The sequence below is a fragment of the Pleurodeles waltl genome, chromosome 7, assembly GCF_031143425.1.
Source record: "Pleurodeles waltl isolate 20211129_DDA chromosome 7, aPleWal1.hap1.20221129, whole genome shotgun sequence".
NCBI classification, from domain to species: domain Eukaryota; kingdom Metazoa; phylum Chordata; class Amphibia; order Caudata; family Salamandridae; genus Pleurodeles; species Pleurodeles waltl.
In genome coordinates, this window is record NC_090446.1 from 1,371,637,512 (window position 1) to 1,371,652,471 (window position 14,960).

Genomic DNA, 14,960 nt, shown 5'->3' on the forward strand with positions numbered 1-14,960 from the left:
AATGGTAAAAAAAAAAAAACTAGTTATCTCTGCCTTCATTTCGTTATTCCTAGATTGTATCAATTCTGGACTCTATTCTTCTGCCTATATTAGCTGCCAATGAAACCACACATTGAGTTTAATAGACTGGGTATCGTTTATAGTTCCATTCAAGGACAAGCCCCCACTTTCATCAGGAATCATCTCAAGAGATAGAACCCTTGCTGAACAATATGCACATCCACCATTAATTTAATAGTAATTACAAAATCCAAAAAAAGCAGGACAGCTGACCACAGCTTCTCAGTATGCTTGGCCAAACTATGGATTCTCTGCCAGAAGACGTCCATCAGGAGGCCTCTTGTTGACCTTCACACTTTCGCTTAAGCCTTGTCTATTTTGCCAATTTTCTTTTATTTGCTACATTTTCTTACCGTTTCTCAGTCCTAGCGGTCTAGCACCAAGAAACCTGTGATGATTGTTTATTCTATCAAATTTAATAACACAATATAACACTTGACTTCAGTAGAAGGCAACACAAGGAGTTCAGTTGAATTGAACAGCAATTTTATTTTACCCAATCAACTCCACCTGTAGCATTAATCTTTTTTAAATTGTTGAAAAAACACTGTACATAATGACGCGAACAATACAACCAAAATGAGAAAGGTGAAATGGAGCGTGTGAAATAGGAGCCAGAGCAGGTATCAAGAAAAATTTGTAGTACAGGCATTAAGAGCCATATGTTAAAGTTTTTAAAGGAAAGTTTCTCTTGGTCATAACTGGCAGTTGATTGAAGGAATTCTCATTTGCAGTTGGAGATGACCAGAGAAATCACAGGCAGTTTTGATGGCGCTCCAGTTGAAGGTGGCAACCTCTCCCAGGGGCCTCCTGTGGTCAGGTTGTGATATTTGTGGAGTCTCCATGTGTACTGGTGCATCCACCACTGATTCTAAAGTGAATCTATGACTAGCCTACTCCCTAGGAAATACTGAGAATGGTATTACATTCGAATAGCCTCCAGATACTGACACCAAACTCTTTAAAAAGTTGCCTTATAAAACTGAAGTAGGAGCACGTGGGTAGGACAAAGTTTGATAAAAATAGAACACACAGCACCGCTACAGATTTCTTGAACATGCAAAGCAGGGCCCAGACATCAGGAGACCTAAGCATACGTGAAGCTGCCAGACTCCAGGCAGGATCTGAGACTTGGAGGTATGGCCCACTGTGAAGCAGACTGAATTTGCCCACGTTAAGCCAGAGTTGGGAGTAGATAAGAGAAAGCACCGATAGGGAATACACTGTGTACATTCAAGTGCTGTGAGGCACCATCCACTGGCTGTGCAGACTCATTGAGAGGAGGAAGGATGGGTGCTGGTGCCAATGAGGGAAATGGCACCCGTCTACACTTTGAAGGTGTTTTTCATTATCTTCCTGAGAAGAGGATGGCTTTTGACTAATTTTTTATGCTTTTTACTGCTTGTGCTGCTTTGCTCTTCACTACTAGTGCTGCTTTGCTCTTTGCTGCTGTCACCGCTTTCATCTCCACTGCCATCCACTTCACCAGAGCAGCTCTGACAGCTGCACGCCACAGCCTCCTTTACCAACATGGTCGTCTTCTTGCCATTGGGGCAAGGAATCTCAAACTTCTTGGTGTGGGTGCGCTGCACGGAGCAGCACTGGCAGTTGGGCTCCGGCTCCCAGCGGTGGCTGTATCCAGTGGAAGAGTGGCAGTACCCACTGCAGCTTTGTAGTTGCACCTTCAAGGGAAACACAGAAAGCAGGGATTAGCCGTGGGCATAGCGTACATGAATTGTTACTCGCATACCTGAGTATTTCAACACTCCTACAGAATGACAGACGTACAGCTAATAGGCTCATAGGTAACAGCCTCGGAGGAGAGCCACCCCTGCTGGAAAAGCTTCATGAGGCGAATTACTAGGCTCTGGGGGCGCAGCCAGTGGCTCCCAGACTAAATGAGGCTACCGTGCCACAACTAAGGCGTGGCACCTCCAGCATTCCATCCAGCAGGGCTAGCCAAGGCATGTGCCATGGGCTGCATCCTGTGAGAGCGGCAGCTCCTGCTCAGGTAATATTGTATTTGCAGTAAGGCGTTTGAGGTGTTTCCTGTACAGTGGAAGGCTTTGGTTCAGCTACTGAGGTATATCCTGGTCAGTGGAGGCTTTTGTTCTGTTACGTTTGTGCTCTGCAGTGTGGTGTCTGAGGTGTGTCTTCGGACGGTGGCATGCCTTCCTTCTGTCACATGTGTGCTCTGCAGTGTGGTATTTAAGGTGTGTCCTGTGACCGAGGCAGGTTTTCTCTCATGTATGTATGTGTGTGCTCTGCTGTATGCTGTTTGCGGTGTATCTTGAGACAGTGGCATTCCTTCCTTCAGGCACATATGTGCTCTGCAGTGTGGTGTTTAAGGTGTGTCCTGTGACAGGTGCAGGTTTTTCCACATGTATGTGTGTGCTCTGCTGTCTGAGGTGTACCTTGGGACAGTGGCATGCCTTCCTTCAGGCACATGTGTGCTCTGCAGTGTGGTGTTTAAGGTGTGTCCTGTGACCGAGGCAGGTTTTCTCTCATGTATGTATGTGTGTGCTCTGCTGTATGCTGTTTGGGGTGTATCTTGAGACAGTGGCATTCCTTCCTTCAGGCACATATGTGCTCTGCAGTGTGGTGTTTAAGGTGTGTCCTGTGACAGGTGCAGGTTTTTCCACATGTATGTGTGTGCTCTGCTGTCTGAGGTGTACCTTGGGACAGTGGCATGCCTTCCTTCAGGCACATGTGTGCTCTGCAGTGTGGTGTTTAAGGTGTGTCCTGTGACCGAGGCAGGTTTTCTCTCATGTATGTATGTGTGTGCTCTGCTGTATGCTGTTTGGGGTGTATCTTGAGACAGTGGCATTCCTTCCTTCAGGCACATATGTGCTCTGCAGTGTGGTGTTTAAGGTGTGTCCTGTGACAGGTGCAGGTTTTTCCACATGTATGTGTGTGCTCTGCTGTCTGAGGTGTACCTTGGGACAGTGGCATGCCTTCCTTCAGGCACATGTGTGCTCTGCAGTGTGGTGTTTAAGGTGTGTCCTGTGACCGAGGCAGGTTTTCTCTCATGTATGTATGTGTGTGCTCTGCTGTATGCTGTTTGGGGTGTATCTTGAGACAGTGGCATTCCTTCCTTCAGGCACATATGTGCTCTGCAGTGTGGTGTTTAAGGTGTGTCCTGTGACCGGGGCAGGTTTCCCCATATGTATGTGTGTGCTCTGCTATAAGAGGTGTACCTTGGGACAGTGGCATGCCTTCCTTCAGGCACATGTGTGCTCTGCAGTGTGGTGTTTAAGGTGTGTCCTGTGACCGAGGCAGGTTTTCTCTCATGTATGTATGTGTGTGCTCTGCTGTATGCTGTTTGGGGTGTATCTTGAGACAGTGGCATTCCTTCCTTCAGGCACATATGTGCTCTGCAGTGTGGTGTTTAAGGTGTGTCCCGTGACCGGGGCAGGTTTCCCCATATGTATGTGTGTGCTCTGCTATAAGAGGTGTACCTTGGGACAGTGGCATGCCTTCCTTCAGGCACACTAATGCCATACTGGGACCTCTACCCACAGGACAGATTGAAGAGTACAGTTCAGCCAGGCTAGTTCTAAGGCCTGGCACGTTTTTAATCATTAGTGCTGGTCACGGTGGCTTTCATTAGCAACTATTAGACATGCATGTCGTATAAGGGTGGGTGTTTGCAAAATTACGATGGCACATTGTGTCAAAGGTCACACAGGATACAGGCAAGAAACTGGTTGGAAGATAACATGTCACGCAGTCACCGTTTTACTGCTCCTGAGAGATATTTTCAACTCAAATCACGTGAAATGTCACACTCATAAAATATTGTGAAATTTTGCAAAATTCAAATAATGTTAATTATGCGAATTTCACAGTGTTATGTGGGTTTGCCTCAAACGTCTTTCAGTTTTAGTCACATTAAGATTGGCCTGTGTCTGGTGTAAGATCCCCAATCTATAGGTGAAGAAAATGCTATTGAATAGGCGATCGTGGTTGTTCATATGAGCCAGCCAGATGCCTCAGAGGATCCCAGGGACCAAAGTCTATTGCAAAGGAAGAAAGGGTAGGTTTGCTGTGTTCTGCATCCACGGATAGGTTATTCTCTCCCCCAAAAAGATAAACGTAAGGCCATTCTGCTAAGGTTTGAAAAAACATACATTGTGATATTCATTTTCAGAGTCTGTATTTCATATTGATACATCTGTAAAGGTTTTGTGTAAGTTCGTATGAAGAAGAGCTAATGATCCTTAATGTACGTTGTATTGCGGGATAAGTAAATGATCTACCGACCCCATATTAACTTTGTGGTTTGTGGTGAATAATCGAAAGTGGAAAAGTCTCCTCCACGCAGGGGCATAGCTTGGCCAGTAAGATTGAGGGGGGCGAACTTCAGAATTTCCGACAATCGGTCTGGCATATAATGTTTAAATACATTATACAAAAAGCAGGGTGGATGAGAGGGGCCTAAGGGCAGTGGACATGGAGAGGAATGCGGATTGGTAGGAGTAGTACGAGAGAAAACTCAATATTCTGTAAAATAACCAACATTCTAGAGAACTTTAAAATATAGTGTGTGTGCGTTTCTTTTGTCTGAGTGTATGTAAACCTTCCTGCTGAAATCCGACTGACATCTCACAATACCCGGCTGAAAGCACCTGCACCCAACTATTTGTAAGAAAACACATTTATTAGGAGAATGTAACACCTCCCATTAAGCTACACCCCTGCCTCCCCACCCCTGCGAAATCCTTCCAAAGTTGTCAGTCTAAAGCTTGGTAAGCTGGAAGGTTTTCTACCAAGTTGTTTAGGTTTGCATACACACTGTCCAGGCTGTGGAATAATCCTACGTGCATGTGCTGCAGCCGCCCTGCCGGAAGTATCCACTCACCGTAGCTTCACATTCCCCGTGAATGAGCTGCACTGCTTTCGGGACAGTGTGACACTCGTCTTTTTTCTTCTCTGTAAGTTAAATGAAAATAATGTATGAAAACATCTAAATTGTGGACAGCTTGTAGCACAATTTATAAATGTCATTCACAAATACCATTAAGGATCCCTTTTTTTGGTTTATTGGACCCATTACAATTTGAGTAAAGATTGAAGACTGCATCATGATTTTATTGATTAATTTCATGTTTCATGAAAAACCCTGGGTAGTAAGATCAGAAAACATGTTTAGCCCTCTGCTTTATTCTTAGAGTGTTTGATTTCAGAAAAAAGCACTGCATTTTAATAAAACATTGTGGGACGACTCCTCCGCTGAGACCGAGGAGCACTGCCCCACTGGATTGTGGGGAAAGGGAAAATAAAACGATTATAACATTACGTTATTATCATTTTATTTTTCCTGGGAGAAGGGGCGTGGCGATGCTGGGCCAGAGGAAGGGAGCCGGAGGAGGGCTATGCGGACTTTGCATGTTCTCTACCCCGCTGTATAGCACAGCAGAGTGGAGAACATGCCCAAGCTCCCATTCCTAATCAGAGCGATGAAACAAGCCGCGCCGACCAATCACGACGCTGCTGTTACTAGTGACAGCAGCATCATGATTGGCTAGGAGCCTGGGAACAGGAAGAGGATGAGGACGGAGGGGAGACAAATGTGTCTCCCCCACAGGTAAGCTTTTTTTTTTTTAACCCCGTTTCCCCCCCCAAACCTCTCCACTCCTGCCCCCGCCCTCCCACCACTCCCACCCCGCCGCCCCCATTGAGTGGCAACCGCTACTGAAAACATTGTAAGTTAATGTAGCCTTAGGGTTAGAACTGCTTCAGTTTATCATTAAAACTCTTCATTTCATACAATGTGAACATTAGAAATACCACTAGTCATGTGAAATTAATGGAACAATGACATTCATTGAAAACCCCTTACTTCAAGTGAAACAAACATGTTAAATTAAACTAAAAAACACATCCACAATGCATTGTGGTTCACAGTACATATAACAAAAATATATCTCTTCTACCCAGTGCAGAATTAAAATTGCTGCAACGGCATGAGGAGGCGTCATGTGTATGATCAATCTATACAAGACACACACAAGACTAAGCACACAGATTTTGCACAAACAGGTGTGATTTAAGGGGATCACACAATAACCATGTCTCGATAATTCACTGTAACAACGTAATAACCACAAATGACTGAATTCAGCCAATGGGGAGAGTAAACAGTAGTGTAGGAAATCCACCTTTTTTGCATGGTATCCCATATATTTGCTGGCTTTAGATCTCGGCTAACCAGTAGTAAAGTGCCCGTGCTCCCCCTTTAACCATGGTTAAATTGGCTCATTCCTGATTGTTGCATTTAACTTGCCCCTAAGTCCGTAGTAAATTATGTTATAACTGCACCCAGGGCCTAGACATTAAGGGCCTGATTACAACTTTTGAGGACGGTGTTAATCCGTCCCAAATGTGACAGATATCCTGCCCACCGTATTACGAGTTCCATAGGAAATAATGGACTCGTAATACGGTAGGTGGTATATCCGTCACATTTGGGACGGATTAACACCGTCCTCCAAAGTTGTAATCAGGCCCTAAATGCCACTTGTGGACTGCAGCACCTATCATGCCATTCACTATAGTGGCAGTGCAAACATATCTTCAGCCCTAACCTGTGTAGCCTGAAGGACGCAGTGTAAATATGCACCACAACCTGTCTAAGTAGACTTTCTGACAGGTAAAAAAAACCTCTTTTAAACATTAATAAGTTACACCTATGTGAGTCTTGTAGCACTCAAGTTAGGGTGCATGATATTTAAAAGTAGGACATGTAGAAAATAATATTACCATATCTCTAAAATGACAAGGCACTAAAAGCTATTCTCACCGTGGCAGATCTAGCTGTCCTATGTAGAAAACAAGAGTACAGATTAAAATACTAATACTGTATTTCTGGATTGGGACCAGCTACAACAATAACTAAACAACAATTTTTAACAGTTATTAATAATCCAATTCAATTGTGAAGTTGTTTTTGTAATAAATACTAAGGAAAAGTCACTTTTAGAAGTTGCTGGAAGTTCATTTACATTGTCTCTCCGGCTTCTCTGTCTCTGAATAGGTGTGAAATGCCTCTCAGAAGCAACCTATAGGTTGACCTCAATGGGCAGAGAGAACTCCTACCAGAGCTGTGAACCTCCTTTTGATAGCACAGTGTCCCATCCTGCTCGACAGGTCTGTTGATCCACATGTAGCACTTGTGGCACACTTGACAGGGTGAGATCAGGATGCCAGGAATTGAATAGCCACTATCTAGTTGCTGGAGGACTCTGATTTTAACCTACCAGACCTCATTCTTTGGGTTTGTTGTGTGTACAGTACCTGCCAGAAACTGAATTTTAGTGTTAGATGTGAGAGGACACTAGGATTACCATAGGACACTTCCCACACACACCTCAGCCCTAAGAGCCCAAGTTTAGTATGGCTGATGACTTTCATCGTCTTAAAAAGGCCCTAAAGCATAGCATTTTGGGCCTCTTTGAAGTAAGGCAAACAGGAACTGCTGCAAATGTAGGTAGTTACTCCTGGGAACTATTACCCCATTGGTGTGGGTGTGGTCCAGGAGTCATTCCTTCGACTAGCTAGTGCCAGGCATAAATATGGCACCTCAAGGCATTCAATTAAGAACTCTCTCAACCTGAGAAAGATCAGAAGAGGACTGGACCTGCTGTCTGTGACTTGAGAGGAGCTCTGGAGGACTGGACCAGCTCCTTCTTGTACCCAGGAAAATGAAACTGGCTAAAAGGGTCATTTGGCCCTTGTTTAGCTACACTGGGACAACAAGTTACAAGAGGCCTTTTCCTGGAAGCCCTCAGCTGACCAGAGGCAACTGGACCTGAGCTGGAACACCCTGCTGTTGGTCTCTACCTGACATCTTGTCAGTTTCTACATTCCTTTCCTGAGGATCTTGGGGGGGCTTTAAAATGTGTACCCCTGTGGTGGAATGTGTCTTAAAAGACTAAGGGTCTGATTTAGATATTGGCGGACAAGTTACTCTGTCACAATAGTGACATATATCCCGCCTGCCGAAATCTAAATCCCATAGGATATAATGGGATTGGGATTTAGATTTTAGTGGATAGGATATCTGTTATCGTTGTGACAGAGTAACTCTTCCGTCAATATCTAAATCAGGCCCTAAATCAGAAGGTAAAATCTTTGATGAGGACAAAGCTGGTTGGTGTTTCTGACACTCAATTTATGTAGGTCAGCCTACAATTGTTCCTAGGTCCAGGTCTACCACGACCATATACTATAATTTGCGATTTATTTTTGGCACTAGTTACCTGTAAATCTTCAGAAACTCATGTCTCCGGTTCTTCTGATTAGATTTTTTTGTCATTTTGTTTATTACATTTTACTCTATTTTTCTAATTCAGGATTTTAATTTTTTGGCTTTTTGACTTCATTACTGTTTTGGTACTTCATAAATACTTTACACAGTGCCCTGAGTTAAGCCCATCTACTCTGTTCCATAGCTACCTCAGGGGTGTGCTTGGGTTAATTTAGTGACGTAACAGTTCAGCCTCACAATCAACGTGAATACCTCTGGAGGTGAGTAGTCACCCACCACAAATAATAATCTAATTTATTAAAGTAGCATTAAATATGGTGCAGAATTAATTTGTGGTTAATGTGTATTAAAGTCTAATAATGCAATCTGAGAGTTCTGGTGCCATTTACAAACAACTCCAAATTGGTCTTCATTCTAATGCTTTCTACCCATGTCATTCTTTTTAATAAAATAACATGTTTGTTATACTTGAAATGGCAATGAGGAAATCTACTCTGCTGGTATAGATTGCATGGAGAAGGATAATATGCCATCAGAAGATATTTTACGAATATTTCTAGAGAAGGTGTGAATTGCAGAGGATAGGATCACAAGACATAATATAAAATACATACCACATTTCAGCCTTGGACAGCACTGGTTGACCTGGTGCACTGGGACCAATCTCTCGTCACTTTCACAAGTTGGCACTGAATCGCACTGGCATTCTGCAAGATGGAAATAGAAACTAAATCAGCATCGTACTGGTCCTCTATAATCATAGTTAGTTAGATTTTAAAATGGCCAAAGATTGTGATTTTAAGTTCATGGCTGAAAAGTGCATAAAAAGGGTAACTATATTGAATATATTATTTTATGGCAAAACTCATTTATTCTTTCACTGAACTGTTTAAAAAGACATGACTAACAGGTGAACACACAAATATAAGCTAGCTAGGTTAGTACATGCATGAGTGAATGATGGATAAAGGGAGTTTGTAATACAGTGAGGCCAAAGTCCTCACTATTTACGTAGGTTTCCACGTGAGCAGAAACATGAAAACCCAAAGCCTCGAGACGTTCAGGTAAGTCAAGGCATAAGAAGAAGTCGAAAAAGGCAAAACCTAAACCTTCTTTGACTTCACCTCGTCTGTCGGCTGACGAGATGAGGCAGAGGGAGCATTGTTGATCGAGGCCTCTATCAGTGGAGCCTGTTCCTGGGCCGACTTCACGCTTCCCCGAGTTTCCAGGAGCCCGAACAGCCCTTCGTCAGCTTAAAGAGGTTTATGAGGCCATGCACCTCATCTTTGGGCAGTCCGACTCTGTTAGTGTGCCTTCGGGCACCGCAAAGTCAGAAGGGGCCCCTGCTGGTTCCGGGACAGCAGGTCGGGCCTTGGCTCTGAGGGGCACCTAAGGACCCGTTTCGGGATCCGTACCAAATTGACCTTCCCCAGCACCAGTTCTGACGTTGACACTCCCAGTGCCACTCATGCCCCTAGGCAGCACTGCCCCCATCCTCATTGCTGACTCTGTCACGGAGACGGATGGACATTGTACACGGCCGACTCCGGCACCGGCAGGGGCCTTGCCTCCTATGTCAGATCCTGAGCCTTAATATTAAGGGCTAGGTTACAGTGAGGAAGGAGAAGGGCCGCTGGGCCTTTTGCTCTCTCCTCCTACCGTTGCTATGGAGGGGGGTGCTTCATATTCAATGGTGGTCCTGACAAAAGTGCTTCAGCCTGCCAGCATTCATCCTCTGAACCCGTGCTCCTCTTTAATGAAGCCCTTATGGACATCCTTCTGGGTACTTGGTCCAAACGCAGCACAGGGGTTCCTGTGAACAGGATTATTGCCCGCCGCCATTGGCCTGACCTGAGATATCCAGGGTTCTTAATGCAACACCCCACCCCTGACAGCTTGGTTATCCAAGCCTCCACTTCCCAGGGCGCATTCCCTTCCGCACCCCAGACAGGGAAGCCAAGAGGCTGGACACACTTGGGAAGAAGATGTTTTCTCTGCCAGCCTGACATTGCAGTCCTTGAACACTGGATGCCTTTTGGGCATTTAATCCCACACGCTGTCGGATATGGTTGCACAAGTGCTGCCACAGGTCCAGGAGGAGGCCCAGTCTGTTCTTTCCCAAGCAGTTGCTGATGGGAGAGACGCAGCACAGTTCACAATCCGATATGAACTGGACAAGACAGACCCACTGGGCAGTGCATTTGTATCAACAGCGGCCCTTAGGTGCCACGCCTGGTTGAGGACGTCTGGCTTTTCAGGGGATGTCCCAGCCAATCTTATGGACATGCCTTTTGATGGCACCTGTCTTTCAACAGTCCCTCATCCTGCCCAGTCTGCTTTTTACCCCTTACATGATTATGGTAGGGGCACCCAGCCACTTCCGTTCTCCTCCAGCCTCCGTACTGTGCATGACCTCCACGTGGCCCGGGATGTGGGATCCATCGCTCTCATGGATAAGGGAGACAGCAGTCTGGCCAGTCCACTGCCTTCCCCATCCCCTGCAACTGCCTCCAAACCTTCCTAGTCTGATGGTTCCCCACTAGGGACCATTCAGGGGCAGGATCAACCAACACCTGCTCTGCTGGCAGTCCATCACGTCAGACAGGTGGGTTTTGCATATAGTCCGAAGGGGCTATTCTCTCCGCTTCGACACTACCCCTCCCTCCATGCCACCATCCTACGAGCAGATGACGGAGGATCACTTGGCACCTCTCCGAGAGGAAGTTACAGCTCTCTTGGCCAAGGGAGCCATAGACAGAGGCCCTGTGTCAGAAGTAGGTCATGGTTGTTATTACTGCTACTTTCTGGGGCCCATAAAAATACAAGGGTTTCCGCCCTATTGTAGACCTTTGGTCCCTCAATCGCCGGTTCACGGTAGGCAACGAGCACTTTCAATTCACAGTGCTTCCTTTTGGCCTTACCAGTGCCCCTCATGTGTTCACCAAGGTGATGGAGGTGGTCGCAGGTCATCTGCTCGGATTAGATGTTTTAGTCTTTCCCTGTTTCAATGACTGGCTGATGAAGGCGGGTTCACCCCCGGCTGTCGTCTCCCACTTCTAGACTATGGCAGACCTCCTGCATTTGCTGGAGTTCACTATGAACGTGTCGAAGTCACACTTGACGTCCTCTCAGACGCTCCCTTTCATTTGAGCTAATCTGGACCCAGTGCAGTTTTGGGCGTATCCTCCTGAGCAGGGAGTCCAGGGTATTTAAGCTATGATACTGATATTTCAACCTCGATCCTGGATTTCGGTGAGAATGACTATGAGGCTGCTGGACCTCATGGCCTCCTGCATTCTACAGGTGAGACAATGCAGGTGTGGTATACGGGCTCTGCAGTGGGAGCTGAAGTTCCTGTGGGCATAACGTCAGGAAAAGTTATCCGACATGGTCCAGATCTTAGAGGGAACTGCGCAAGGTCTGCAGTGGTGGCTAATAAACCGCGATAGTGTCAGAGGCAGATCCCGCTCCCTTCCCCAAGTAGATCTGACAGTAGTGACAGATGTGTGACTCCTGGGATGGGCAGTCACCCGTTGGAGGCAGAGATCAGAGGCATCTGGTCTCTGGCAGAGTCTAGAGTCCACATCAACCTGTTGGAGCTGCGGGCGATCAGACTAACATTGAAAGCATTTTTTCCCTGTTTCAAAGGGGAGGTAGGCAGGTGTTCATGGACAACACCACCGCCATGTAGTACTGCACCAAGCAGGGCAGGATGGGTTTGTCAAGAGGCTCTGCACCTCTGGATGTGGCTGGAACAACGGGGCATTTCACTGGTGGTTCAACATCTGGCAAGCTGTCTAAACACCAGAGCAGACAAACTCAGCCAACAATGCTTAGTTGATCACAAATGATATCTCTATCCGGACAGCCGTGGGGACAGCCTTAGTTAGATCTGTTTGCCTCTGCAGAGAATGCACAGTGTCAGCAGTATTGCATGTTAGAGTTTCTAAAGCAGCAGTCACTCTGCAAAGCTTTTCATCTCAGGGGAACTCAAGCTTCCTTTATGCCTTTCTGCCCATACCACTTCTGCCCATAGTTCTCAAGAAGATCAAGAACGACCTGTCACAAGTAATCCTTGTGGCTCTGGACTGCGCATGAACAGTTTGGTATCCTGATCTCTTGAGCATCTCCATCGATCCTCCAATCAGACTGCCCCTTTGTGAGGATCTTCTGTCACAGCAGCAGGGGAGGGTTCTCAACCCGAACCTCTCCAGTCCCTGCCTTCTTGCATGGAGATTGAGCGGCGGCAGTTGACAGCCTTTGCCCTTCCACCTGCCAGAAGTCTGTAATGTTATCTTGGCAGCAGGGTGAGTGAGCTGCAGATGTTGTCATCTAAGCTACCCTATCTTTCCATCTACCCTGACAAAGTGGTGCTTTGTACTAGGACTTCCTTTTTGCCAAAAGTGGTCACAGTCTTTCACTTAGGCCACCCCATCACTTTCACTACCTTTTATGCACTCGCACATCCTTCTAAGGAAGAGGGCAGACTCCACTTCCTGGACCCAAATAGAGCGTTGGCCTTCTACCTTGATCATACAAAAGAGTTCCGGGTGGATGATCAACTCTTTGTTGGATATGTGGGCGCGAAGAAAGGTTGGGCAGTGCAGAAGCGAACCATCTCCTGATGGGTCGTACTCTGCATTAAAATCTGCTATGCACTAGCCAAGAAGCAACCACCTGAAGGTTTCTGTGCTCATTCTACCAGAGCTACAGCTGCGACCACTGCGTTAGCACGGGGAGTTTCAGTCCTTGACATCTGTCAGTCGGCAACTTGGGCGTCCTAGCACATGTTCACCAAACACTACTGCCTGGACAGTCAGGTCCATAGGGGTGGGTACTTTGCCCGTTCGGTCCTGCAGGGCTTCCTAGTATGATCTTAGTTAACAGGCCCACCTCCAGGAATGGTATTACTTGTGTATCTACAAAAAACTCAAAAGCTGAGCACTCATATTGTAAATGGAACCCTAATAATTGTATAAAAATGCACCCCCATATCATACAACATAGTCATCCATGTTCTAGAATATTTACAATAAAAAAGTTTTCTTCTAGCAATCAACAAATGTCCAGTTATTAGTATTATGTTAAATTGATGTCTTTAATTCCTCTTGATATGCCCCACAACGAATAGCAGTTGTTCTGATAAAAATGATTCTGCCAAAGACCAGATATAAGATAAATACAGATGATTCAGCCAAACGTGTTTCGCCCACTCTTTGGACAAAGTGGGCCTTTGTAAGAAAAAGGACGTCATATCTGGCGCGGATGCCACCGAAAGATGCAGAGCTGATCGACACCACCTATCGGCCCGTAGGTGTACTTCTCAAGAAAAATCTCCAGATCCAGACTGACGTCTGGGGAAAATTCAAAAGGTAAGGAACCTGCAAATAGAATATGTCTCTACCAGATAAGGCATTACCGAAGGTAGGTAACTTGTTTATCATGGCTTTGCCTGTCTTCCAGTACATAGATTATTCCTCTAGGAATGAAGCACCTGAGTTACATGTAGGGTGATGTAATAGTATGGAAAGCTATACTCACCGCAGTCATAGATTGGGCAGCATGCCTGTGGGGGTGTTGGCCTCTGAACCAGCTTTTCATGGGGTTTGCAAGCCTTAACTGTGCACGTGACATGGTTGCAAAATGGCTGGAAGGCAAAGAAATAAGAGGTTACTTTGAAGACATGCAATATATTATTAGCGATTCTTTTATAAGACAGTTGATCTGTCTCGAACTAAAATGATCTCATAAATTTTCTTTAAATCGTTCTCAATCCACCTCTTTATACTGCATGTGTACACAATACCTTGCAGATTTTATTGGAAAACTCCCTTAGCTCATGTAGTAGAAAATAATTTTAAAACCAGCAACACTTGGCCGCTGTTTAACAAAGGATTTTATCCCAAAATCAAGGCACCTGGAGAAGCTGCAGATTAAGCTACCATTAGGAACACTCACTTTTTTATTGTCCATAGATGGTAGCCAAATCACTGAGTGTTATCCTCTTAATCATGTTAAGCATGACTCTCATCTCTCAAAGATTGTGAACGATCACAGGCATGTTCTTTCCTGTCTGTGCTTGCTAGTGTCACATAGTTGACTTTCTTTGAAACTAATGAAGCACGAAGGGGCAGATTTATTGAAAGTGGCGCTGCACTTCCCTGCGCCTCTTAGCACCCGCCTACCGCCACCATATGTGCGCCGTATTTAAAATACGGCGCACCATGGTGCAGGGTAGGGGGCAATAGTGTAATTTTTAAGGCCCTATTGATGTACTCTGCAGGAGCAGCGCCAAAATATTGGTGCTGCTAATGCAGAGCACATATTCTAAAGAATGGAAGCCCCATTTTAACACCTGCTCTTGAGCAGGCGTTAAAAGTGCCGTAATAAACCTATGAGATTTTCTTGCGCTATTTTTCCGGCTCCCCTAATGGGGGAACGCCCCCTATGCATACATTATGCCTAGCGCAGGCATAATGTAGCGCAGAGGGTTGCAGAGCAGCACAATGCATGCATTGCGCCAATCTGTAAATACGGCGCATGAATTTTGGCCTCGTTGGACCACATTAATGTCAGAATTAATGACGTTAATGTGGTGCAAGGTGGCGCTAGGGGCCTACAAATATGCCCC

The 14,960-nt window shown here is 45.7% G+C and overlaps 1 protein-coding gene across 1 annotated transcript in view; it reads right to left on the reverse strand.

The window, feature by feature from the left end:
* Positions 1 to 529: 529 nt before the first annotated feature.
* Positions 530 to 14,960, reverse strand: part of LOC138247052 (uncharacterized) — a 249,316-nt gene continuing 234,885 nt past the window's right edge. The window contains exons 54-57 of the mRNA XM_069201802.1: positions 13,871 to 13,976; positions 8,944 to 9,036; positions 4,922 to 4,992; positions 530 to 1,742 (exon numbers count right to left, since the gene is read on the reverse strand). Of these exons, the coding sequence (XP_069057903.1) occupies positions 1,386 to 1,742; positions 4,922 to 4,992; positions 8,944 to 9,036; positions 13,871 to 13,976 (627 nt within the window). The 3' untranslated portion in view covers positions 530 to 1,385. The remainder of the gene's footprint in view (positions 1,743 to 4,921; positions 4,993 to 8,943; positions 9,037 to 13,870; positions 13,977 to 14,960) is intronic.